Source organism: Gymnoscopelus microlampas (genome assembly GCF_963454915.1).
Source record: "Gymnoscopelus microlampas genome assembly, chromosome: 16".
Taxonomy (NCBI): Eukaryota; Metazoa; Chordata; class Actinopteri; order Myctophiformes; family Myctophidae; genus Gymnoscopelus; species Gymnoscopelus microlampas.
In genome coordinates, this window is record NC_139953.1 from 24,273,979 (window position 1) to 24,301,951 (window position 27,973).

Consider the following 27,973-nt stretch of genomic DNA (forward strand, 5'->3'; position numbering starts at 1 on the left):
TTTTGAGGTTACACAATGCAGGCGTGACTTGAAACTACCACAACATAGAAATGGTTGTAACATCTCGCAATGTCTCTAGTTATTGCCAGTTATTATTGCCAGTTATTGCCATTCCCAATTGGGTTAAACAAGGCTCCAGACATCCCAAGACAAACTGGCAAGGCTACTTCTTGGCCTTACATCTACAACTCATTTAACCCCTGCTCACTTTGCTAGGGTCGGATGGCTCAGGGTAGAGGACAGAGTACAGCAACTTGCAATGGGCCTGGTCCACAAGATACACTACACCACAAAGACACCCATGTACCTGTCAAACCACTTCACAAACGTCAATGAAGTCCACAATCACAACACCAGAGGGAGCTCCACAAATCACGTTCAACCCAGATTTGGCTTAAACAATGGGTTAAATTCGTTCTCCTGCTATGCTACAAAAATGTGGAACGCCCTACCAACAGTCGTAAAGGAGTGTAAATCCCTACTCTCCTTCAAAACCACTTACAGGTGGCTGCTATTCGAAACTGGCCACTGTAAAAGTCCCCCCCCCCCCACCCCCGAACTGTTTACTGTACATATTTTAGTTTTACTTTTTCTTACTGTTTATATGTTTTGCATAGTAGTGTATATTTGTCTGTCATTAAATGTTTCGATGAATTGAGTATAAAGGACCCCAATGGAAACAATGGAATACAGACACAATGCATAGTATACCGCACAAACACAGCATATGTGTGTGCATTCAAACACTGACAGAAGTCAGAATCGCTGTGGAGAGGAAACCTTGTATGTACAAAACTATTACTTTTCAGCAAATGGAAAAAAGAACCTGTGTTCCAATGGATCCAATGTAGTTATTATTTAGACACAAGCTCTTGTTAATACTGTTCATTGGTTAAACCCCACAGACAGACTTAACTACTTTCAGCCTGACGTCTCTATTGTGGGCATGTCTCTGCCCAAGTAATCAAAAGCAAAATGTCAACAACAAAAACATGGATAAATCAAAGTAATGAAATGTGATTTAAGCGCCATATATCAGCATGGCTGTCAATTGGTCATAGGCACGACACGAAACCACCATAATCACAACACATTATACAGTATAACATCACAAGTGTGGTATTGGTTAAATACAAGATAGGTTACAGTCAAAACATCCAGTTGTACGGCGGTATAGCAGTGATTCTCAACGTGGGGTCCAGGGACCCCCAGGGATCCTTGAATGGGTACCAGGGGGTCCCCAGATGAGAGTGTACAAATGGAATGAAGATTTAAATTAACACTGAGGATTTTTACAATGCAGATTTTTGTCCCAGAGATTAAAAACAATATATCAAATGGGGGTCCATGGCCTCATGCATATCAACCTGGGGGTCCTGGAAATGTAAAAAAGTTGAGAATCACTGCAGTATATCTTATATCAGCACTATGGAACGCCTCTTGTCCATTCAAGTTACCGTACTTGCCCGGAAATAACTGTTCTATAATTAGCAATATCTCAAACATCTGATGTAATCCCCTGTTTCAGATGGGTGGGCTACAGCCAGCCAGGCTTTGAAGGCCAACAGCATGTCCTGGAGGAAGGAGAATATGTCGACTGGCGGGACTGGGGAGGAGACTCAGAGCAGCCTCTGTTGTCTCTACGACCAGTAATGGCAGTAAGTATCACACTGGGCTCACAATACATCCATGCCTGGTCTGTTGGTAAAGTTTAGGCATGCAGCAGTTAACCCATTAAGACCTGACGCCGATTCTACAAAAGCCTTCTAAATCAGTAGTTCTCACACTTTCAAGATTTCTCAAAAATGTTCAAAAATAGCAGATGTACAAGCACGCAGTGAGCTTGTATATCTGCTATTTTATAGCCAACGCTAAAATGTCTAAAAATGATAATTTAAACTGACACAGATGCTTTCCCGGTTTTAATAGGTTAATCAAACTAATTGATTTAATCTATGATAAAAAAAATATTAATACTTGATAAGTTAATTTAAAAAACGATCCATAATCTATCCCTGTTTTGGGCATGTCATTATAAGCGAAAAGCCTAACAAAATGTCAAAATTGTTTAAAATCCACAAGTTCACAACGCATCGCATTGTGACGTGTTGTGAACTAGTAGATCCACTATTTTCAAAAGTGTTGCACAACACCGTTGTGTATTAAATAATGTGTACGTGTTAATCGATTATTTGACTAATCAGATAAGTAATTAGATAGATAAAATAATCGATAAGTAAATAATCAGCCTTAGCAAAGTTATAAGGTTTGAACATTAAAGACACCCAGATGCTGTATGTACAGTAAGCAACACAGTATAATATAATGCTTATTTGGTTTGTTTGACTCTATTCCAGGATTTCATGGCACCACGTATTGAAATGTTCGGTGACAGAGACTTCAGCGAGTTGGGCGTCAACATTGACCTGGCGGTTCCTGTTCCCAACATGGAGGAAACAGGCTACGGGCTGAAGACGCAGTCTGTCGATGTCATGGGGAGCGTGTAAGTCTCATCTCTCTTATGGGTTCATGTGTGCTATCAGGGATAGATAACTTAGTCAAACGCCTCCAGGTTGTTCCTCTGGAACTGAAAGCCCCGGTCGCCTTCAAAACCTGTTATCATTTCTGTGGTTTGAGGTTATTTACATATTATCCGTCAGTTCTGCTTGTGTGTTCGGCGCACCTGTCTCTCTTCCCCCGTCTACATACTTGAGGCTTGCTTGTGTTCTACCTGCTTGTGCCAAGGTATGCTCAACTCTCCACCCATAAAACCGCTGCCTGTCTGTGTTGTTTAGCTAGTAGCTACTGAAAACTTAATATAGACACAAATATGGTATATTGTCTGCTTTCTTCTACCCGACCCTTTCATTCAGTTATAGTACCAGTTCATTCAAGCGTTAGCTGTTCTGCAGCTCAGGTGTGTAGTTGCCTAATGACTTGCCGGGTTGCTCACTCCCTTGTTTGGTCTGTCAACTTCTTCCACTATTATTTGGCCGTGTGATTGTACCACGCCCTGTACACGTGGCCATGCAAGTATATAAAATCAACGCAAGGGTGACAGACGTTCACAGATCAGTGATAAAGCCAGGATTAGCTGGGTAAAGCCGCCAATGAAAAATGCATCTCAGTTTATCTGTCATTTTGTGAACATGTATTGTACGAAGAATGGTGAAAGAATCAGATAATATTTCAAATATCTTGATAGTTCTTTAATTATAAGATTTAACAATGCAGCCCCATGTTTAATATATCTTCATTTACTGAAATCAGACTTAAGATCAACCTGGGTTAAAGTGCAAGAACACATTGGTAGAGGTTTGGGTTGTGTATTTATCTTGGTGTAACTCCAAAGGTGGGCAAGGAATCAAAAATAATTGCTCCATTGATTAGAAATTGCCAATTCAAAATATGCTCCTCATTGACTTACATTGTGGCAAGGTAACTAGACAACTCAAACTTCTACTAAAGTGTTCTGGCACTAATAGAAGACGTTGTAAGGACAGGAACACCAAGTGCTCAATAATAAAGGTAGGTTCACTTTATTGACTTTGACGCACATTGTATACCCTCCAGGCTATACAGTGTGCTCTTGAAATAGAAAAGCCAATAAAGGCACATTTGCACACACCAGCAATGTAATAAATAACCTAAAAGCCACTGTGGAGACAGATGTTCAAATCCTCCAGTGTGTATACAGCTCCAATTAACACAATTGGCCGTGTTCATGGATGGGAAGCCGATTGGAGAGCCTGTTCAGCAGGGAGCATAACTGGAAGGGGGAGGCATGCGATAATCCGACAGACCTTTTCTCCGACTATGTGGCATCCGCGTGCGGTTAGGGTTAGGGTGCGGGTTTGGTTCGGGTTTAGTATTGAAACGTCGGAGCGCTGCGCTGTCGGAGGAATGCGCTGTCGGACTAACGTACTGCACCCACTGGAAGGATAGCGCTTTCCTCCGCATGCGTTTTACCGTCCCAGTGAAACTCGTCACTGTCGGGTGAAAAGAAGTGGCTGGCGACATCGCTTGTGTCTGCACCCTTGCCAAGTCTAAACAATAGGGGTCAGCACTGCAGTGACATGGACTAAATGAGGCAAATCGGAATTGGCATCATGTGTCTGCCACTCTGCCACAAGGGCCGATCAATCTATGGATGAACTCAAGTCCTCCAAGAGTCACATTTGTTTATTTATTTGTTTATTTATAAGGATCCCCAGTAGCAGATGCCATGGCAGTCAGCTAGTCTTCCTGGGGTCTGACATAATATACATAACACATTACATAATAAACATGAAATTGCATTAATATACAGTGAATTACAATTGAATCAATACATATTAATATAAAAATACAACGCCAAGTTTCGCCAAAATTGATATGACAAAAACAAACAATCTATGTTTATGAACACAATATCAAAAAGTAGCACAAATTCCTGAGCCTGGATACCACAATTTGACGTTTACCGACAAATCTGGTGTTGTGGTTATGTGTGTCATTACAGTCAACTATTTGATCGAATATAAATGATGGTATCATTGAATTAATGATACAACTGAAACATTTCGAGCGACCCTGTTCTGTGATACTATGAGAGATCTGTTTTGGATGCAGGTGAGCATACTGTTGAATAATAGTTCAAAATTAAATTAAACGATTTAGAAACTTGACCCAACATATGTGATTGAATAACCATGAAGATGAAGAAAAACTGTTAAAATATGTTTGTGAAAACATTTGAGGTGAGAAATATGCACTACCGTTGATGAACCTTGATTCATATTTGATCTGCAACGCCTAGTTTGACAGTTTTATCTGACTTTGGTAAGCCAGGTGAGTCACAGGAACAACATGGCATTGAAAGCTTTGCTTATTATTTGTTTTCATACCACCTAGGTTAGGCACCAGATAATTCTTCCACACCTACATGTATGACATTGGATGTGTCACAAACATACACACAAACTGTAGGCTTAGGCGTATCGTTTTTTGTTCCCGTTATAGTTCCGTTAAACCGTTAAGTAATCTTTGATTGTGTTGGCCAAGTAGATGTCGTGGTCGAAAGATGACAATATTATTGTTTGGGAAGGACAAGTATCATGGCAATCGACCCATTATAGATTATTTTGGCATTATCTTGTGTGCAAGTGGACATTTTGGATTAGAGGAAAGGCCTAGGGCTCTGCTTTCCTTAAGAGTTCTGTTTTCCCCTGGGGTTATTGTTTGACATTATGTATACGGTGTATATATATATATATACTGGATCTACCTGCTCTTAAATAGTTGTCTTTTTATGTGCTGAGCAGGGTGTAATAAAGCAGAGCTGTTGTATTGTAACGTATAGCTCTTGTATTATAGAATATGTAAGTACTTAATGATTCTATTATTCTTCATTCTTGGTCAGACTAGGCAATGTTCTTTTCTTAATGGCGCTATCAAACTTTCCTCATTATAAATGTATTTTGAAGGAAGCACTGTACAGCAGTAAATAAAAACAGACTTTCACTATGGAGTACAGACAAAATTACCCATATTATGAAACTCTCATAATGGTGGATAACATGGAGTGTAACATTGTCCCTGCTTTAGGAGGCATGGCTCTAGCAGTCTTGAAGTATTTTGTGCTATGCCGTTGGCCTGTAATTACATTATACAGCCTCGCCCTTTCATACCACGGCCCCAATGAGCTTTTGACTAATCTGTGTGGCTCAGTCTGTTGACTCAGCCTGGCAGATAGAGACTCGTTTGTTGCACGTGAGTGCGCACAACACACACACACACACACACGACCACCACAGACTTACTGTATGAATGCAAACATATTATCTTTGTCAGTCTGTCTTACAGTTCTTCTATTTTTCTTGCCTCATACTGATTTGCACACACACACACACACACACACACACACACACACACACACACACACACACACACACACACACACACACACACACACACACACACACACACACACACACACACACACACACACACTTACGAAAATGTGCTTTCTCTGCTTGTTTTTGTCTTTCTAGTGGAATTGCTCGCATGGGAAGGAAACACACAAACACACATTCCAGTGCCAAATAAATTGCACATCGTTGCTGTGCTGTCGGGCAGAAACCTTGTATCTCCATATTTCAACTTTTTACGTTTTCTTCACAGATGAATGCCCTACTTCGTCGTACAAGAGTGTCACGCAAAAGGAGTGAAAATAGCTGATCACAAGTGATGCGGCGCGTTGTGAACTTGTAGATCTGCTATTTTCACTTATTTTAAAATGTTTTTAAAATAATAAAAAATTAACTTTTTTGGACATACAAGGTTTCCGCCTGACAGCAACGACATTTCTTATGAGGGTACACACTGTACTGTGCACAGCTCTTCAGACGCTGTCATGAGGGAGAGTAACCTCACTCTAGACTCTGCTCAAGAGAACTGTTAAACCACTGGCATCCATCTATAAATTCCTGGAATCCCTGTCTCTCTGTATTTATGTCTGTCCTTGGATGAGATGAGCAGTTTTTCTTTGCACCAGCCTGCTCCGGATGGGCACACGTTCTGAATAGCGGGCACACCCCAAACATTACACTAGAACAGTAAATTACCAACACAAATTCTGCCGCGCATCACAAATGCCTTTCGCCCATTTGATTGTATTTAAGCGAGTCTGGACACATGCAGACATGAAACATGCATGCAGACAGAAATACAGACATGAAAGTCGGTATACCAAACCCAGAAATTGATACTACGGTAGGTCAGTGGTGGAAAAAGTACTACATTTCTTTACTTTAGTAAAAATATCAATACTGTAATATAGAAATGCTCTGTTACAAGTAAACATCTGGAATAAAAAAAATACTAAAAGTACAAAATTATTGGTAAAAAATGTACTTAAAGTACCAAATGTAGAAAGTACTCATTATGCTAAATGTCCCATTTCACAAGTTTTCAAATGCGTAAAATGTATAATTAAAAATCTTTTAAAAATAGCAGATCTACAAGCTCACAATGTGTTGCATCGCGACACATTGTGAGCTTGTAGATCAGCTATTTTCAAATGACCGAAATATATATAGGGTTGAAGTGTTAATGTAGCTATGTTTTGTAATAATAATCAAAATCTACAAAGAAACTAGTGACTAAAGTTTCAAATAATTGTAGTAGAGTAAAAGTACAATATTTGGATCTGAGATTCTGAGATTGTACAGTACTTGAGTAAATGTACTTAGTTACTTTACACCACTGCTGTAGGTCCACACCAACAGCAGTATGCTGGTACACTTTGTTTTCTGATCCAACTATCTGACCTCAGATTGACATACCGTATCAGTGTGAGAAAACAGGCTTGGCTTGTAATTGCCGTCGTTCATATCTCTGCATTCATCTTCATTCCTGTGTTCTGTCTCCCTAGATGGGTGGTGTTTGAAGAGCCAGGCTTCTCTGGTGAGCTCTACGTCTTGGAGAAAGGCCTGTATGGAAGCCCTGAGGACTGGGGGGCGCTGCGTCCCAGAATTGCCTCACTGATGCCTGTCACGCTGGTAAGAGTGATGATTCACACGTAACCCCGACACATCACCAATTGATGGCCTGATAATTAAATAGAGGCCCTTAAACAGAAGGTCACATGTGAGGCTTCTGTTGTATCAGTGTGTCCTGTTGTATCCTTGTTGTGACACTGAACCTCTCTGAGCTCTCTGGTGGAACATTGTAAGTGGCCTTACATTTAGAAAGTGCCACAGCACTAGTTATACTGTGTGCAATATCTGGCTGATGAAGTGCAACCTAGTCTTACTGTAGGCTGCTGGACCTGGCTACATCACACTGTACCACACAACCAGCTTTCAAGAAATCAACACTGCATTGAACAATTACCCTCACCACATACTGTATAAGCCCCCAGCACAGAAAGAGCACTCTCCAGAATGGCGACCAATTAATTAATAACAACCAATTAAACAATATTACCTACATACTGCCAGCTAGAAACGGCAGGCACTGTAGCGCCACAATACCAAAACACTTATGACTCATTTTACCTGGACTTTCGAGACATAACACATTGGGGAATTTTAGGTCAGATTTTCACAGGTCAAAGATCGTCAATGCCGTAATTTAGGAAATAGGCTAAATTAATTTGACTTAATAATAATAAAAGAATGAGCGAGATCGGAAGTTTGGTCAGGACACATTGTGGACAATTGCCTATAAGTTATATCAAATACAGCACATAACATAAAGCACAAAAAAACAAAACATTGCCTTACCTTTAAATTGCCAATCAGAGGCCCTTTATCACCCCTCAGGAGTAACATAAAATCGTCCATGGGTCTTGTAGCTCCTCTCACAACATTGATGACACAGGTCGGGTTCTTTATAAACAGGCACTTATTGCTTCAGGCATTCTCCTCATCCCTCAGTGATGCCATGAGAACTATGTTCACACAAAAAATAATAAACATACAATAAATTGCACGGTACATAACAACACAGATAGCCCAAAGCATACATAAACGAAAATACAATGACCTGTAGAAATGCGCAACGTGCAGGTTAACCACAACGGTAACATCAAAGCGAGATCAAACATAAAATACCTTGTTGGCCGCTTGTTGTGGAAAAGAGGTTCTTTGTTGTTGGGTTGCTTAATGTCCTTAGAATGTCTTTTGACCGTCTGTCTATGGTTTCAGACGTCTTTAATAACTTTAGCAGCATGAAATCACAAACTGCAAGTTTTTACAGAGCTTAGTCGACCAGGTTTGTTTGCACCACCTGTCAGTAATGACATGCAATCAATGCATCAATCAGTAATGGTCCGGTGTGTGCTACTGACAGACAGGGAACTTTTGTTCCGCCCCAGAAGGTTTAATCACATCATGTTTTTTACATTTTTAACCTTACATGAAATCAATTATGAACCAAAGCATTTATTTATATCATGAAATTATTATGCATTATAGCTTATGAACTTAATGACCATTAATTTTCTGTATTTTAGCAATTTTAGTATTTTTATAGTTTGCATCTTAATAGCAGCACCTACAGGTCTAAAAATATGTGTCAAAACTTTCTTGGTCTAATCATGATCCAACTCAAAGGTTGGATTTGTATTCTTCACTTACATTTTCTGGCTTTATTTCAGGATGCCTATGAGAATGCAGCCAAGTTTAAGGTGAGCAATACAAAATAAGTGCAGAGCGTCACTTTTAATCTTGTTCTTGGGAAATCTATCTACATCTGGGGAGTTATTGATCTGGGATGAGTCAGACTGGATGACTAAGGCTAATTGTTGTGCTGTGGGTCGCTGTGTGTATCTCAGGTGCAGCTGTTCTCTGAGCCCAACTTCCAGGGCTCCGGCCTCATCCTGGAGGACAGTGTGTCTTCCCTGCAGCACAGCTTCTCTGTGGCATCCTGCAGAGTGCTAGCTGGCAAGTGAGTACGGCTCCACTATTTCAACAAAATAGGACTGTTCACAGTCACTTCAATTGTGATTTTTAACACATTTTAACACAGCTTTTTTTCACATTACATTGTCATGATTTTTGAAACACTTTTCATTAGTATATAATGGTTTTCATGTGGTCTTCCAATTGGTGGCAATGATGTGCTAGACTTGGTATAAACAGTAATACACCACCATGTTTTGTATGTTAATATACATTAACATACATTTATATTAATTTACAGTTTGAAGGAAAACACAGCGTATACAGTACATAACTTAGGACACAGTAGAAGATCAAATAAAACATGTCCATGGAAGGAGGACAAGGATCCATACGAACCTAGAGGTGTGCATACAGTAGTTAGAGCCGTGAAATGCCAAACGTTAACATCACTTTGCATCAAGTGTTGTGTGTGTGCTTTATATGATCCTCACCTGACTGTTCTAACCTGGCAGCTTACATTACAACTACTCCACCACTGTCAAGTACATTCTGTCAGGGCAATATATTGATATTGTGATACGAGTCTAGATATCGTCTGGTATTTTGGTCATAATATCGTAATATGGCATAAGTATTGTCTTTTCCTGGTTGTAAGCACAAAACAAAAACTGTCAAAAGAAATTAGCGATCTACAAGTTCTGAGAGAGCCATGTTATTGGTGAAAAAATAACCAGACATGAAATGTCAATTTATACAAGAGAAATGTGCTGTATTAAAACCTTCTAAATTACATAACTTTAAGCCAAATATTCTAGATCATTAAGAATAAGAGGCACAAGACATTTCTGTACTTCAAATTTCATTTCATTAACAGTCCCTTGGGGGCATAACTGATGCATCCAACCCATACATCACTTACATTCTCCTGTGGCATTCTGTGCAACTAATCAGTTGTGTGATGACTGTCATTTAACATTTAGATCAATAAGATGTACTGCATTAAAATTAGTGTCAAATTTTGTTATCTTTTCTTTGTGTTTGCATCTGTGCTTGCGTGCGTGCAAATGACTTTCAGCTGGTTGGCATACGAGGGCCAGGACTTCACTGAGAAGATGTACGTGCTAGAAGTGGGGAACTACCCTGATCTGAGATCAGTGGGATGTGTGCATCCCACCTCCTCCATCCTCTCTCTGCAGACGACTGGCTTTGTAAGTTTTACTTCATCTAACCACATGTAGGCCTGTCACAATTATTACATAATCGCCTAATCGCATTTATTTGAGATATTCGCAATCATTTTTGCATAATCGTCATAATCTTTTCCATGTTGAAACATTTTCATACATTTTGAAATGCTTTCAGAAATAGTGGAAATAGCAGATCTACGTCGCGATGTGACGTGTTGTGAGCTATTCCCACTATTTTGTAACAGATTTTGAGTATAAAATATTCAATATTGACATGTATTTTGGCAATTATACGAGGCATTATAGATTTTTCATACATTATTGATTTTGATTATCAGTATCGGTCATTGTCAGTCATTTTCTTTGTGTATTTAAGTGTTTGGCATATCTGCCCCGTGCAACTTTTGTTTACAAGGCCTAAAAGCCACACAATTAAATCTGCCCTAACCACATGGTGTGTTCCAGATGGAGATTTTTAAAAAAAAGTCTGTATCTAAAGAGGTCCGGCCAAGAAAGCAGCATCATGGGGTTGGCCAATCTTTCTCCCACATAATTGACTCTCTCACTGTCCCTCTCACTCTCTATAGGAGTTCTCACTGCCGTCCATAACTCTGTTCGAGCGCTGTGGCCTGCGGGGAAAGAGGGTGGTGTTGACGGCCGGCTCCGTCAACCTCCAGCTGGCTGGGGGCTGTGGCCGAGTCCAGTCTGTCCAAGTGGAGGGGGGCATGTGAGTACCATTCTTGGCAGTTTGACTATAATACTAAATGTTTTGCTATCAAGCTAATACAATTTCGACCCATAGTTTGCCAGCGTGACGTTATTAGGAATGTATCACATTTTTGTGTGTGTGTGTGTGTGTGCGTGTGCGTGTGCGTGTGTGTGTGTGTGGCTAGAACATAACTATGCTGTTGAAGCCATTATTTGTCTGGCAGTTAGGTGTGAAACAGAACATCCATTATCTTGCACATGCCCTTCAAATAAAGACTTGATAGCTCTCAAAAAATGCATCATCAGCAATCAGAAGAGGTTTAGTCCAAAGTAGAATAATGGTGCACACAAATTCAAGTCACTCAAGTTTTTTCATTAAGACTAATAGGTTTTAGGAGTCAGACAGTGCCATGGTATGGAAATAGTCCTACAATTCCTTTCTATGTGGATTTGAGTGCATGGAACTATTCATCAGCGCTGAGAGGCATAGAGGACACGTGTATTATTGACGTACAAATTCCTTCAAGAAACTTCATTTGAATTGCATTTACATAATTGCTTCATTTGAAATTACAGTGGTAGATTTTGGACTACTGTATATCCTGGAACCTGACCGTTTTTAAAATGTAGAATGCTGCGTCAGCATGAGAGCATTATCTCATCCTGTCACAGATTTACATACTGTTCCAGTGGAAATATGAGGGTGATGTGCGAGATTCAGATGGTACTTGTCAGCTCACCCCGAGGGAATAAAGAACGTACAGAGGGCCAGACCTGTCTGTGGAGTGTCAAATTCCAACCACAAGGGAGATGGGGATTCAGCCAGAGAATGGAGCCATTGAGTGCATGCAGGCATCACTGAAATATCCATTTGCCTAAAATGTGTGAAACATTGTGGGAGACTTTTTGTGGGCAAGGATTTGCATGGCAGCATTGAAACAAAAATGTCAATGATTTACAAAAGAAATATTCATTTGAAAACAATCTTAATGTTGATCTTCACTTGTACTAAACAATGGAATTTGTTGTAATAGCTTAAACTTTCTGGCAGTCACTCACTGTATTGTACATTTGACAAACCCCACCCATCTGGCACCTAAGTAGGTAACACATCTTTTAGCAAATGCTATCAGTGGCGGAGCGTCCGGGGAGGCAAGGGAGGCGGCCGCCTCCCGGCCCGCGACCCTGGAGGGCCCGGCCGCCCCGACCCGGTCGCCGCGACCGGGCCGGGGCCGCGACCTCTCCGCGGCGCCTCTCCGCCTCTCATTTAATTAAAGCATTATTATCATCATTAAAATAATATTAAAGTGACAAAAAGCCCCCCAAAAGGTGACCCGACCCGACCCAAACCCGCAAAATTTTCCGGATGTGCACCCACGCACGCGCGCGCAGCGCGCGTGCGTGGTGGCACGGGGGGGGCCTGATCACTGTGCTCTGCCTCCCGGCCCGGCTTTCAGTTGTTCCGCCACTGAATGCTATGACCCAGGTCTAACTACACAACACAAATGCCAATCAAAGACCAAAGGAAGGCATGCTAGATATGGCGAGCGTGTGCTGCCGCTGAATATCTCCTTTGAATGTCTTGAATTTTGACATGATTCATTTATTAACAGGTGGGTTCTATACGAGGGTATAAACTATCGGGGAGCTCAGATTCTGCTGAAGCCCAGTGAAGTACCTGATTGGCGCAAGTTCTGCAGCTGGCAGCGAATTGGATCCCTGCGCCCTCTTGTCCAGGTAAGAGGTCACATGCACTTCAAGGTTGCTTTTTGGCTGGAGCATGAAAGGAGCCAGCCCATCAGATGGCCATGTTACTGACTGACTGAGTGATCAAGTTACAGCATTGGCCTAGCAACGGACTAGCCAATAGCAGCATAATCGTCGTTCTTTTCTCCCAATCTGAGTCAAGAGATCTGCCGAAAAACTCTCACATTACAGAAAATGCAGACATCTGGCATATTGTGCATTTTTCCAAGTAAAAATTAGGTTCCGTTTAATTCCCTCAAATTAATGTATGAGTAATAATCTAAGGTTGTCCTGGTCAAGCTTTCTTTGCTCCCGATCCAAGCCATTTACCCACATGAATCCTAGCGTCCCTATTATGGCAACATGACATAACAACATGACACAACATGACACTAGTTCCTAGTGTCATGTTGCGATGCACTGTGAGCTTGTAGATCCCTAAGAGATCTTTTTGTTTGCCTGGGGTACTCGTGTAGCGTCACTCTGATGTCAGCAGATCAAACTCAGTATGGAGGGGGTATTTATTATCACCAATCATGGACAAAGCTTTCCTGTATGTACAGCTGTGTTGTAAAGGTCATCCAATTACTTTGATGAAAAACAAGAGGCGTGAGAGAGGACAGTTAACCTTGTTTCTTTGGCTATTCAAAAATAGCAGATATACGAGCTTGTAGATCTGCTATTTTTGAAAAATTGTAAAAATTCGAATATATATTTTTTTAAGCGAACATTTGTGACTCAAATCTTTGCTTCTGGCGGTCCCTGGAACAAAGTATTTTACAAATGTTATCTTTACAAATATATATATTCAAAGATTTGCACAAATTTTCACGATAAAAAAAAGCAGATCTACAAGTTGTATATCTGCTATTTTTGAATAGCCAAAGAAATCTAAAATGACACAGATGCGTTCCCGGATTGAATGAGTTAAAGCACACCAAATAACAATCAGTACAGACTGAGTCTTTAGAAAACCACACACATCCACAGATAGACACACATGAAAGAGCAGGGGAATTAATAACGATAATTACAATTATTCAATAACTTTGTTTTCAAATCAAATGTCACAGATAAGACTGAAAGTATTGCTCTGGGACTAAATCTTTAAATCAACATCTGCTGATCCATGTTATGTGATAATGTCGCTGTTGGGTGGAAACCTCATACAGTATGTCCAACTTTACAGGAAATGAAAAAAAAACTGTGTTCCAATGGATCCAATGTAGTCAAGCTCCTGTTAATACTTTTCATTTGGTTCACTATTTATAAATTCCACAGACACACTTGAACGCTTTAACTTCCACTTTAAAAGCTTTTCCAATATAGCAAAAATGACAGATCTACACGCCCACAACGCGTGACGCATAGTGAGCTTGTTGATTGGCTATTTTTGCTACTTTTGTGTGACAATTGAATTTATGGAAAACAAACCCCCATAAAAAGTTGAAGTACAGTATGGAGATAAGAGGTTTCTGCCTGACAGAGACGATTTGCTAACAAAAAATATTACTTGGACCACTACAAAAATTGGAGATCAACATTTCGTATCCAGGAATTTACATGAGACAATACTGCTGACTATCCCTATCCCTCTAACAAATTGCTCACATATTGGGTTTTGACCCAGTCTTGTTTAGACAAAGCTTTGCCTTGCTCGACCTAATGTTGTGTAAATATAACAGTAAATGGTAAATGGTGCATTTATATAGCGCTTTTATCCAAAGCGCTTTACATAGACTGTGCATTACATTCACCCATTCACACACACATTCATACACTGATGGCAGAGGAAACCATGCAAGGCACCAACCTGCTCAACGGGAGCAGGTTGGTCATCGGATTACAAATTAAATTATATAAAAAAATGCACTTCATGCAATTCCTCAGAGTAAATTTTACAGTGTACAAATGTAACCAAATGGACCACACTTGCTCACACAGATTTATTTTCTTCTTCTTTTTGCTTTTTGATGCTTTTTCTCCCCAATGCAGTCATTATGCCAATTAATTCATCCCCACACACATTTCTGTGTGTTGTCGTTACCGCTGCTGTATCCTACGGGCTCACCTGTCAGTGAGGAGCCCCCACTGGGATGACATAGAGCCTCCATCCTACTCCTCCCGACTAACACTCCCACTGACAGGCGCCACTTCGTATAGATACTGGAAAACGTTCTTCTTAACGCTCAGAGTTAAATGAACACATGGAATTGTACTGATTCTGGAGAAGCTAGAGATGAGAGCTGTACTGTGCTTTACTGGTACCGTACATACAAATTATGAGATAGGTCAGGATGGATGGAGGCATTCCTTTTGTGGTACAATCATTTTCTTGTTGTGTGAGCTTAAACCTTGTTTCAGCCTCTAACCTAAGGTTGCACACGCCATTGTTTACTGTCAAACTGGTCGTTTGGCACTGCAATCACAGTGATTTCGATGTCTCCACAAGTGTAATTAATTGGTGCCATGTTCAACTTTCATCGTTAAGCATTTAAAAACAGCCATCAAGCCATAATAAGGGTCAACCCAGACCACTTAGAAAGTTGTACAACACTGTGTATGAACACGGTAATGTGCTGGCAGAACTATGGGCTGTCATTGGGCAGCTCAAGGACTTGATGAATGTCTGCTGCTGAAAATTACTATCTCTTAAAATGTTAAACATGACACAACACTGCAGTAAGAATAATATTCGAGTCGAGTCCCTTGCATTATATTATAATGCAAGGGACTCGACTTTGCATTCAGGTAACATTGGATGGGAACATTATTTACCTCAAACTCTCACACACACTGCATATGTGTCGTCTACCTGTATGCACACACCAATAAATATTAACTGTGGACAGACTCTGTATAGATGTGCCTTTAGATACTCCAAATGAACAGTAATTAATAACATGTGTGTGTGTGTGTTGTGCACGTGTCCCCTGAGCAGAAGCAGGTGCTCATCCATTTGAGGAGCAATGCGACTGGGATGTTGATGTCAGTGACCGGGGGGTTGGACGATGTGCAACTCATGCGCATCCAAGAAACAGAGGAGACAGGTGGAGATGAGCAGGTCTGGTACTACAGTGAAGGACATCTCCGTTGCAAGGTACCATCATCATAACTGTAATATATACATATGTATACAGACAGTGTATATATATATATATATATATATATATATATACACATATACACACACACACACACACACACACACACACACACACACACACACAAAGCGGTGCTTGGCAAGGCTAAGCAAAAACACTATAAATATCCTGTAGGGCATTGCATTGGTTCTTAAAGTGGGGTCTTGGGACCACCAGGGGTCCTTGGGGGGGTACCAGGGGGTCCCCAGCTAAATTAGTTACAATTAGTTACTAAATTAGCGTCACAATCATTTTAACCACTTTAACTATATGTTATACTTTGGCTATTCAAAAATAGCAGATATACAAGCTCATAGCGCTATGAGCTTGTATATCTGCTATTTGTTTAACTCAAATCATGTTTAACATGTTTAACTCAAATCTTTACTTCTGGGGGTCACTGTCACAAAATATGAGATGAGAAGGCTATACTACTTTACTGTAGTATAGTATGGCTATTACTTTCTTACTTAGATGGTTAAACCCTAGCAGTCTCATCCTAACCGTTCTCCCCCCTGTGTTTGTACTGTGCGTAGCTGCTGGAGGAGTGCTGCCTGAGCCCCATTGGGAGTGTGTTCATGGCAGGGAGCCGTATGGGTCTCTCTCCGGAGCCCAGCAAACAGCAGCTGTGGAGCATCACTCCTGACGGTCTCATCCGATTCAATGCCTCCCCTGATCTGCTTCTGGAGGCCAAAGGTGGGCTGGAGTGATTGTGACATATTGACCGAGATTCGATGTTGTGTTAAATATAGCTGAACATGTCTCTCTTTGATGTGTGTGATGTGCAAATGTATTTCTTTGATGCGTGTCTTTCTCTGATGTTTGATGTGTGTGTGCTATTGGTTAGTAGACAAGTTGGGTTTGTCACTTAGCATAATACAATGCGTGCCTGAAGGTTTAGACAGCATTTAAAAGTCAACATGTATGTTGCAGTTGCAGTTTGTTGCAGTATCATCATCTTCAATACCGTAACGTTGCAAATTCTACAAATAATTTCCAAATATATTAATATTTTGCAGATATGAAATTACACTATGGTTCAAAATTCAGCTATGGTACATCACAGAGTGAATCTTAAATGCAGTCTCTGTATCAGAAGTCATTTAGACCCTTAAATCAGTTGTGATACAATTAGAATCAGGACACAGGAACCAAAGCCATTGTTGCATTACAGACTACACACTGGAGCTACAATTACTGTACACTGGCAGGTATTTCTGTTAGGAGGCTTACGTTGGAATCACTGTGAATTAGTGACACCTTGTGGACTAAACCATGCCAGTGTAAGAGTGACAGTAGTATTTAGTAGGTTTACATTCACTGTATTCCGGACACTAGATCATTCCCAAGCAAATATTTGTTTTAAATGTTTTTAATAACCTTTATATCCTAATTACAAGCATGCCTTTGTAGAAGAGCAATAAGAATATATTATTGCCTAAAGACTAAGAACTTAACAAAGAATAAGCCATTAAAGCTATATAGCATACTGTAATAATGTCTGTGTAAAATAAACATTTCTAATAACACGGATATGAGCTCATTCTAGGAAATGTACACACAAAAAAAAAATATTAAATCTACTGCAATATTCTAGCCTTGCTCCAGACCATAGACTCCACCCACTCACTAAGTGGACTGGGCTTCAGATTATCAGGCAAGCAATATTCATGTGCATGTAAACCCACTCACTGGTGAGCAATCTCCTTCTCTCCCTTCTGCAGGGGGTCATAACTACGACAAAAACCAAGTGATTCTCAACACATTTGATCCAAAGAAACTCACCCAAAGATGGACAGTGGTGATTCTTTGAAGACCTATGAAGCAGCAATTATTGGAGCCCTAATATTCTCTGAAAGAGAGCTCCGTGTGGTCTCAGGGGCCAGGATGAGATGCAATGATGTCGTCAGCAGGACATGTCCTGCTAGAGGACCATATCGTTTCCAATGAGAAGGTCAACATGGGGGAGTTGTGTAAAAATCCATAAGATTGTATTACTAGCCACTTTACACACCAAAAGAAAAGGACAAAGAAGTGGCATTCATTACTCTGTTACGAGAAAGGACCTCGAACTTGAAATGCACATGTATATTGTTTTACACATCCAGTAATATACTATGAGGTCTATATAGTCTTTTCCCATGAATTAAGCTGCTTGCAAGTGTAATATTATAAATGCCACCATCACACCTTGTTAATGCGATGTTCTTTTTCCTTTTGGTACAGTAATTGTTTACTCCTGCTGTTGCCATTCTATGTGTAAATAACATGATAGAAAAACGCTCATTTGTTAAAAAAGGTGCGTCTTTACCTTGTAAAAAAATAAACAATCAAACAAATTGTCGTTTTCAAATGAAATCAAATGTGTATTGTCATGTGTATTATCAGCCAATATTACATTTCCAAGGATGATTTCAGCCACGCTTAGTACAAGAGAAACCCAATCCAAAAAGAAGAATCTAATAATAAATCCAATATTTTGTATTTGTTTTATTTTTTTATAACAGACATAACAGTAAAAACAAAAAAACAATTAAAACATTGTAAGTTATGTTTTTACCATTTTGTTCCCCAAGTGTAGCTTGGATGGAGGCTAGCAAGGTTGTGAGAGGTGTCGTTTCCTACACAGTAAAATCCTCAGTGTAAATTCATCCATTTGAAACCATGAGGGTGTAAAAAATGTAACATTTGTTCACCCTGTCATTAAATGAACACAGAGGATTTTACTGTGTATGCGGCTAACTGTCACATATGACAGCTCAGGGTCCACAGCCCTCAGCCATTGGATACAAGTTGAACCATTACGGTAAGGTGAAGTCATGCATGCTGTTGACTACACATCCCCCGTGTCCTTTGTCTCTCTGGACAGCTCACTCCCATTCAGTAGTTGTCTTTGGGAGATCGCAAAAAAAATAAAATATCGGCGCTCTGCATTCTGTCTCTTAGCTTATTGTGGCTCGCTCCATGATATGCTCTGCGTCTCCAGCCTCTCTGGGAAGGTCCTCGACCATCTCTTTGGCCTGTGTGAGACCTTCATCCTCTCCTGCCACTCTGACCACCGTCTTACCCCTGGCGTGGCCCTGCTCCAGCCTCTGAAAGGCCTGAGGCACCTGGGAGAATGGAAACTGGGCCTCCACCACCGGCAGAATCTGAGGTGGACCAGGAGAAGTGTTATCGTGGATGTTGGCTCCATCATTAACCACTTAAGTCCTCTGTACTTGGTAAACTTGACCCGTGTTGGCTCTGTAGTTTGTCAAATCGCTTCATAGAAAATAGGCTAGCCGAGTCAATATCTCAACACCTGTATTCATATCCGTTCAAAATATCCTCTATAAACACACACACTCAGTAAACGATTATTTTTATTCACTAATGGGTCAGTTTAAAAGGTAGGGTAAGTGATATTTTTTGTTAATAGGTTAAAGCACTATATTGTGATAGTTGGTATAGTGTTTGTTCAGTAACAGCGGTCTCCCCATCTCTCCAGCTCTTTAATAAACAGAAAATACATTTTCAGTTGGGTGGCAAATCTTCAGCCAATCAGGAGAAGCTTACATTTTATAGTATTCCAGTTCCATTTCTGTCTGCTCATTTCTTTGTGTCACCACTTCCAACTTCACTTGTTTAATCTGTATTTTGTGTGCGTTCACTTGCCTTATTGGATAAAATTGGTATCCCGACCTGAAAACGCAAATTCACTATTACTGAACAAACACCAATGAGTACTATCAGAATGTAAAGCGATTTAACTCTTATTTTAACAAAACAATATCACTTACCCTACCATTAAACACCATATTTCATACAAGCTTGTAGAAATTATTTAAAAATAAATCTTAAATATAAAAAAATTGGGAAATGAAAATGAGTGCACAAAGTACTGATGATGTCGTACTGTAAACGTTGTGTATAGTTGCATATTGCAATAATATTGTGTGGTTGTCACAAAATCCCAAGGCACACCTGGACTTGTCTCATGGCGCACAAGTGTGCACACCGTTTGGGAAACACTGCTTTATAATATCTGGGGTAAGAATGACCACAATCCTGCATTTCCTGCCAATGCCAAATCATCCCCAGCAAATCATTCACCGTTGCATTCATAGTGTTCAACCAAACAGAAAAAGAAAGGGAGGGAGGGGTTTAGAATGTGATGAGGCTGGACAATACTTAACTACACACCCCCCCCCCCCGCCACCCAACCCCACTACCACACACACTCACACCACCCTAACCGGACTTGTTATTCTTGTCAGCATCTCCTGTCATTCACAATGAATGGGGAGCACAGCAGCATCACACTGCAGAGCGTCCACACGTCTGAATGAGAACCAGAGATATGGAGTTAGAGTGTGTTTGTGTGTGTGTGTGTGTGTGTGTGTGTGGGAGGGTCATCATCAATATGACTTCCCACCCCACCCCGCACACACAAGTCCGAGCATGCTGCTTGCTGTAAAGCCCTAGGACAAAGGGTCTGAGGTCCCGTGCGCTTAACGAATGGCTGCTCAGCACTGTTTGAAAACCCATTCATAGCCTGCCGGCGCCTGACTCATCGGCCGGCAAACCAGCCACAACCAACCAGCACAGCAGGGGGGAGGATCTGAATACAGCAGCAATGCACGGCATCCCTGGCACGCTCCTGTATTCAGTTTGCTGTGCAGTGTCCCATAGCTGCATCGATTTTGCATACTTACATGCCGCAGACTGACTGGGAATGGTGTGCAAATAACTAAATGTCACATCTATTCCGCTGTCTATCAGTGTTGGTTGGTCGAGAGCAAAGATGTTGTGCTATATATACAGTACATGGGGGAAAAAAAGTTGTAATACCTTTCCTGCATCCACCAGCTTGCAGACCTCGTCCAGGGCAGGGCCATCAGGAGCATAGAATCCCCAGCGGTAAAACGCTCCGTGTGACATAATGTTCTGAAGAGGCAATCAGAGAGGAGAGGAGACGATACTAAAGATGCAAGATAGATTATGTCATGTCACTTAAGAAACACTGCACAACAACAGGGATATCATTGGATAGCTGCCATCATTTGGGTATTGCTCTGTATGGATTTTCCATACTGCACCTTGAATTCTAATGTGATGGTGCAAGTTTCAGGGTACAAAGCACAGAAAAACACCAATCATTGTTACTTGGATATACAACAAAGGAAGTGCAATAAGCCGATTCATTAAATCGCCAAATAGTCTTGGGCTTCATGTTGTTTGTTTCATCTGCCACCAAAGTACGAAAATCAAACCTTCATGCATATTTAACATAGTTCTCCTACATCACTAGAGACTTAACTTGCCAGACTATTAAACTAAGTAGTGGTAACAGAGAAAACATATGTTGCAGTAAGTCAAAATACATGAATGTAGGCAAAATACAGGGATTTTCTACAAGATGTCAGCCAACAGAACAAGTCAACAGTGACTAGTAGGCCATTGATTTTTCCCACCTCTGGCAAAGAGTACTATTTTATTGATGACATATACTGAAGCTCCTTGAAAGAAAAAACAAACAAAAAAACATTTGACACTGAAGCTACAGCTGTCCACAGAATTATAAAGGCTTTAAGAAGTAAGTTGAGCTATTTGCTGTACGAAGTATATAGGGATTAAGTGACTAATACTATTAAATAATTCATGCTAATTATTAGCCTCACTTTGCCACCTCTTAGGCTTGTTTTGTAACACTAGCAGCCAGTTTCCAAACAGTCATCCTCATGTCTTTCTGCTTCTTTCAACAATGTTCTCAAATTATCCACCAGAGGGTGCAGTTGGGCAAAATATCCCCAATTTGCAAAGCGTCACTGTCCAGTGTTGACTGCACTGGGCTGGGCTGGGTGTGACTGACTCATATGTCTGAGCTCCGCCAAACTGACCAGCCGACTGCTCCTGGGGGGACAATGGGCCCCGGAGGCTTGGTGGGAAACACACAAACACTGGTATTTGCAGGGGGAGAGAGAGTCAGCCACAAAATGCCCAAATACTGCTGTTTCAGCAAATGACACGCACGCACACACACATCCACACAACCCTAATGCCGCCAGCTCTGCCGTCAGCCATGCCTGCACAACCCAAGGATAACTTGACTCAGTCCCCAAAGCAGCCCCACCCTGTTCCAAAATATTCATCCACTCAGTCCAGTCCAACTCACTACACCTATTACACACGCGCTCCGCAAACAGAGCAGCTGGAATTAAAGGGAACACACTCACAAAAACAGGGAGCTTACACACACACACACACACACACACACAGAAACCGAAAACAAATAAGTCTTGAGGTTCCCTCTTCTGCACATTTGCTGTCAGGTTTATTAACACCCTGCAGCGCATGCTACAGCTGATCAAGCATAAACTCTCATGAATAAAGAATCCATTACAAAAGCCGAGTCAGGTTCCTGCAAGCCTCTTTGTTGCCTGATCCACCAAGGGAACATCAGTCCATCTGATGTGGAGGCTGAATGCCGTACTGGAAATTCATCAAAGCAAAACATCCACCAGCTGCAACAGGTGGACACCCATTTCACTGTGATGTCATTTCATGTTGTTGAGGTCATTAAACTTCGATGTGAGGTGTGGTACTCTTGTTGATTCTTGACAAACAGTACTGTTAATCGTTGATTACCAATTCCAACATACAGTAACAGTGATTTGGTGATCTGGGGCATTAAACAGTAATGGCTGGTTACTGTTAAATTGGACAAAAAAAGCTGTTATTTCTTATTAATTGTTTAAAGATTCTATTCAGTCCAACCTATTTCCTAAATATAGGTATAAATTCTTAGACATCTGTTAATCTTCTAATCTACATTGATGCCAATAGGACAATCCAACGTATCTAAAATACTTAGATCGAGATAACAGTATCTAATTTCAGCCATTTTCGTCATTGCTTTTACAACTTGCTTGTTGTTTTCCCAAAGTTCACTGAACCGTATTCAAGGTGCAAATTAATATTTATTCTGGCAGGTGGTTAGACAAGTCAGTAAAAAAAAAGAAAAGTGTCTATCTCTCTACCTACCTCTCACTTCACTTCACCACTCCCCTGTGTGTTTTTGTGTGGGTAAATTCACTAAGTAAGTTCAAATGCTTGTTTACCTGTATGGCCTTGTTGTGTAGGGAGAACCCTGAGCGGATGACTCCATCCACCAGGCCCATGGCATCAGTGTTGTGGAGGAAGGGCGATACCAGGGTGACGTACTTGGCCCCCTCCCAGGACTTAAGCAGGCCCAGAGCCCACTGCTCCATCTCACCGCCCACGTTGTCGAGAATCACATCAAACCTGCAGAGTGGCAGCCTTATGAACAGGGGGGAATCTGGGAGGCAAAATATTGTTCAGCTTTGCTACGCATGGATGAATATAAATAAAACATCCTGACGGGATGATCGTGCACTGAATTCAGTATGACAAATCGCTCGTTAATGTGCTAATTCAGTTCGGGTCATGGTAATGGTTAAATGATTTTATTTTGAGAAGAGTTCCCAATTGAGAGAGATGGGAGGGTGGAGAATAGGGGCATCTAGCATCCAGTCAGGTCTCCATGGAAACAACAGGAAATGAATCAGATGTTTACCTCGCTTTTTAGAGAAGGTAGAAAAAAACACTCACTATTAGAGCCACACACGACTCTTTCATTACTTTGTACTTCCTCCACACTCCGTGGTCAAGACAAACTGACAGGGTGACACAGGGGCCTATTTCTGGAATAGAACATTCTCTGCTCCATTTCATTCAGTCTTCTTAAGGACATCATTTCATCTGTTTGTTCCTCCGGTCTTCTCCAGAGACACGCTCCGAGGGGACATTTCCAACATAATCACACATACCTCTCCATCATGTCCAGCTGTGCAGCCGCGTCCCCTGTAGTGTAGTCCACCACCTCGTCGGCCCCCAGCCCTCTAACAAGTCCCTCCGCGTTGTGAGAGCAGGTTACAGTGACGTGGGCGCCCCAAGCCTTCAGTAACTGGCAGCACACACAGGGGTAAAGAAATACACATGTCCATCAGTGTGCACGTTATTTTTTTTGTTTTTCTCCCAAATTTAGTTGTTATGCCAATTATTTCCTCCCCACACACATTCCTGTGTTGTTACTGCTGTTGTATCCTACTGACTCACCTGCCAGTGAGGAGCCCCCATCGGGAGGACCTAGAGCCTCCGTCCTAATCCTCCCGCCCAACACTCCCTGCTGACAGGCGCCGCCCCACCCGTAAGAGTACAGTAACAATTGCGGTAACAATTATGACCCTCCCCGGCCGGCTTCCCTCCCCCTAACACGGGCCAATTGTGTTCGTATAAACACTCGACAAAGCCGTATGCACCACGGTGGATTCGAACCCCCGACTCTGTGGTGGTGGGCAGCTACTTTACCACTGCTCCACCCGAGTGCTGTGGGCACATGTTCACGCTAAGTTTAGAATGGTCAGATATGAATGCTGGCGGAGAGTGACCTTACCTGAATAGAAAATGTTCCCACACCTCCTGATCCTCCAGTGATCAAAACTCTGGAATAAAAAACAATTGGGAAATACAGAGTCAGTTACAGTACAGTAGCATGCATGTGTGATGATAAATACAGTCAGATACACTACAACACAGGTTTTCCGAGTCGGGGGGGGGCTACACTACACCAGGTTGAAACACTTTCAACCTGGTGTAGCCATTTTGGACCTGTCATTACTGTCAAAAATGAGCTTGTAGATTGGCTATTTCCTGGGTTGTTTCTTTTTAAGACATTTTGCAACAAGGGGGCCCACAGCCAGAGGATATGAGCCTTTTTTGGGGGTCTTTGGCATGGAAACGTTTGGGAACACATACACCAATTGGGATTATTTGGAAATGAGGGTACTGCATCTAACTAAAGCAACCATGGCTGGAGCGATAGCTACCTTTTGTTGGTGCAGTTGTCTCTGCAAAGGCCACCTGCATTGACGAGGGCAGACAAGGCTGTAGCGGCTACATAGGGAATGGATGCTGCCTCCACGTGACTCAGCGATATTGGTTTGTGGGAGACCTGTAACATACAAACATGCATACACAAACACCAGCTCAACATCAACAGCCAAACATAGTCAAAGTGGCCACAGTAAAATCATCAGTGTAATTCATCCATGTGTAACTCAGCGAGCATGCAAATGTAACCAAATAGCTACACCCTCAAGAGTTAAATTAAAGCTGAGGATTCTACTGTGTGTGACGAGAACTACCTAGAAGCTGCCAAGTGAACAGAGCTTCCAACAAGCCAGGGGGTTCAGAGGAAACACAGGGCAGTTTGTCTGTCTGCCTAATTGCTGCCTCAGAGGCTCACGCAACCAGAATAACTTAATCCCAATTAATTAATGTACCGTAAACGGCTGCAGGATAACATAACAGGGCATACTGTTCATACTAACACACAGTTCTCTGACACTCATGCCCTTGTTGCTGCTTGTTCGAAAACTGCGTAATCATATGGAATTTCATTCCATTCAAGGTTGAAAGGTCTGACAATAAACAAAATGTCCTGCAGGATTTAGGTCAGTCTGCCAGTAAAAAAAATAAAAACGAAAAAGACGGTTACATAAAGGCAGATTTCAAATTACGGTAGTACGATTAAAATTGCCACATTTATTGGCAAAAAAGGGATTGCATTACTTTTTATTCTTGCCATGCAGTAGCCAATTCAATTAAGGCTTCTTTGTTTTTCCCCAAGAGTGCCTTGGCCTTTTCCCTTGTTTGCCATTTAATATTTGTTACCCAATTGTACCAAAGAGCACTTTGTTTTGGGATTTTTAAATGTATTTCTTCCTCTGCCATTTTTATTGTTGATGTACTGTGTGTGTGTGTGTGTGTGTGTGTGTGTGTGTGTGTGTGTGTGTGGATAGATGGATAAAACCAACTCTATATACTGTACCTCATACTCTGTAAGAGTCACAAACTCTGCAAGGCTTCCTTGTTTCCATGGAGAGACAGCAGCCCACACCTGTAACGCACATTTGTCATTCAACAGACCGTGCACCAGGCAATTTGGCTGCTAACTCTTTGTTGTTTGGGATTAAATAAGTAATAATATAAATAATGTCAGATAAATATTTATATTGTAGAATTTAAGCAAATTTCTTGTTCACTTTGCATCGTCACATTTCCTCTTTGGGTCAAATAGGTTTGTTTTAACCCATTAAAACTGGGAAAACATCAGTGTCATTTATTTTTTTTGCATTTTTGCATTTCAAAAATGTTCAAAAATAGCAGATATACAAGCTCACAGCGCGTCACTTCGTGCCGCGCTGCGAGCTTGTACATCTGCTATTTTTGAACATTTTTTAAACATCTTGAAAGTGTGAGAACAACTGATTTTAGAAGGCTTTTATAGAATCGTCCTCAGGTTTTCATGGGATCAACCATAGGTCTGCAGGGTAGCTCCAACAAGGGGACAGGCCAGGCCCTTACCTCATCTCCTGGAGTGAAGTGAGTCACTCCAGAGCCACAGTCCACCACTACGCCAGAGACATCACGGCCCAGTATCAGAGGGAACTCAGTGTTATTCTGCATGAACAACGTTGGATCCCGCCTGAGGTTCAGCAGTGTGGCCCCATACCCACCTGAAATCAAAGCAACGCATTGTGATTAAAACGTAAAGGCGCTCTGGGTCACCTTGCCATAGGCACTCAGAACACAGACTCACTTTTCCCGGTGTTTCGCCGAAGTCGGTGTGGTTTTGAGGTTAGTTAAGGTTTAGGCATAATTTCAGTGAGGTTAGGGTTAGGCTTAGGCATAGTGTTTGTGAGGTTAGGGTTAAGGTTAGGTTCAGGCATAGTATTTGTGAAGAAAACAGGCAGGGAAGGCGCAACCTGGCACACACCAATGAAAGAGGGAGTCAGAACCTCAGAACACACCATCACTGGTTCAACATTTGACTTTTGTCACAACTTCAATGGTCCCTTTTATATTTCTCCTATTGTTACTGATTTTAATGCATTTGATACAATTTGATTGCATTTCTTGCAATCAATATAGTTAAAAGTGTTACACAAGAATTAAGACTACAAAATGCACCAAACCTGACCACCATATGTGTTGATATTAAACATTCAATCTTAATAAGCATGCATGCATAACTTGGTACAGTAGTAGCTGCCTATCACTAACACTTACCCCTCATAGATATATCGATGGGATTAAGGCTAGCAGCATGGACCTGGACCATCACATCACTGTCAGTCACAGTGGGGATCGGGGCTTCGTCTGTGAACCTCAACACGGCGTTGGTGCCATAGCCGTCAATAACCCAGGCTGGCATACAGTTCTGCTGTCTGGAGGAAGACCTGCACAAATGTCTTCTGCAAACGTGCACATTATTGCCTCTGGCACGGGCTAATGTTTTGGTCGAACCTACTGCCGTCCTGTAGGAAGGACATAAAAGCCTTATCGATGTCAGTAGTCTCACAGACCCCATTTAAATGCTGTTTCTGTCCGGTCTACTAAGTGATCTTGTAACACCTAAACGTACACAGACATTAGGAAGCACACAGGACACTTAGCTAGCGAGCTATCAGGCTAATGTTGTTAGCATGTCAAGGTTGGCTTCACTGGATGTTATGCAAGCTAGGACACATAATAATGCATGGCATGCGCAACTATGGTGCGTTATGTAAATTGGGCGAGAGCCTCTTCGCTGTCCGTCATAAACGCAAATAAACGTGTGCTATTAATTAGCAATTAGCATGAAACTCTTCTAAATAAAGTGATACAGCTTGATACTACTAGCTGTAGCTGTATGTGTATACCCTTTGAACTCCCTGCAACAGCCAATCAGAGTGCT

At 41.4% G+C, this 27,973-nt stretch overlaps 2 protein-coding genes across 5 annotated transcripts in view; one reads left to right on the forward strand and one right to left on the reverse strand.

The window, feature by feature from the left end:
* The window catches only part of LOC311063533 (uncharacterized protein), a 35,690-nt gene extending 17,217 nt beyond the window's left edge, over window positions 1-18,473 (forward strand). For all 4 annotated transcript variants that reach the window (XM_084083012.1, XM_084083010.1, XM_084083013.1 and 1 more), the window contains 11 exons: window positions 1,529-1,658; window positions 2,358-2,503; window positions 7,415-7,541; window positions 9,143-9,172; window positions 9,320-9,432; window positions 10,465-10,597; window positions 11,164-11,303; window positions 12,898-13,021; window positions 15,972-16,130; window positions 16,710-16,869; window positions 17,898-18,473. In XM_084083012.1, the coding sequence (XP_083939138.1) occupies window positions 1,529-1,658; window positions 2,358-2,503; window positions 7,415-7,541; window positions 9,143-9,172; window positions 9,320-9,432; window positions 10,465-10,597; window positions 11,164-11,303; window positions 12,898-13,021; window positions 15,972-16,130; window positions 16,710-16,869; window positions 17,898-17,986 (1,351 nt within the window). In that variant the 3' untranslated portion in view covers window positions 17,987-18,473. The remainder of the gene's footprint in view (window positions 1-1,528; window positions 1,659-2,357; window positions 2,504-7,414; window positions 7,542-9,142; window positions 9,173-9,319; window positions 9,433-10,464; window positions 10,598-11,163; window positions 11,304-12,897; window positions 13,022-15,971; window positions 16,131-16,709; window positions 16,870-17,897) is intronic.
* Window positions 18,474-18,669: 196 nt separating this feature from the next.
* On the reverse strand, window positions 18,670-27,940 carry LOC311063536 (reticulon-4-interacting protein 1 homolog, mitochondrial-like). The gene is made up of 9 exons (XM_084083018.1): window positions 27,307-27,940; window positions 26,602-26,753; window positions 26,066-26,134; window positions 25,062-25,186; window positions 24,629-24,677; window positions 24,003-24,139; window positions 23,274-23,457; window positions 21,004-21,099; window positions 18,670-19,322 (listed from the first exon to the last, which is right to left on the reverse strand). The coding sequence occupies exons 1-9, from the start codon at window positions 27,605-27,607 to the stop codon at window positions 19,116-19,118; spliced, it is 1,320 nt and encodes a 439-aa protein (XP_083939144.1). The 5' UTR covers window positions 27,608-27,940; the 3' UTR covers window positions 18,670-19,115.
* Window positions 27,941-27,973: the final 33 nt, after the last annotated feature.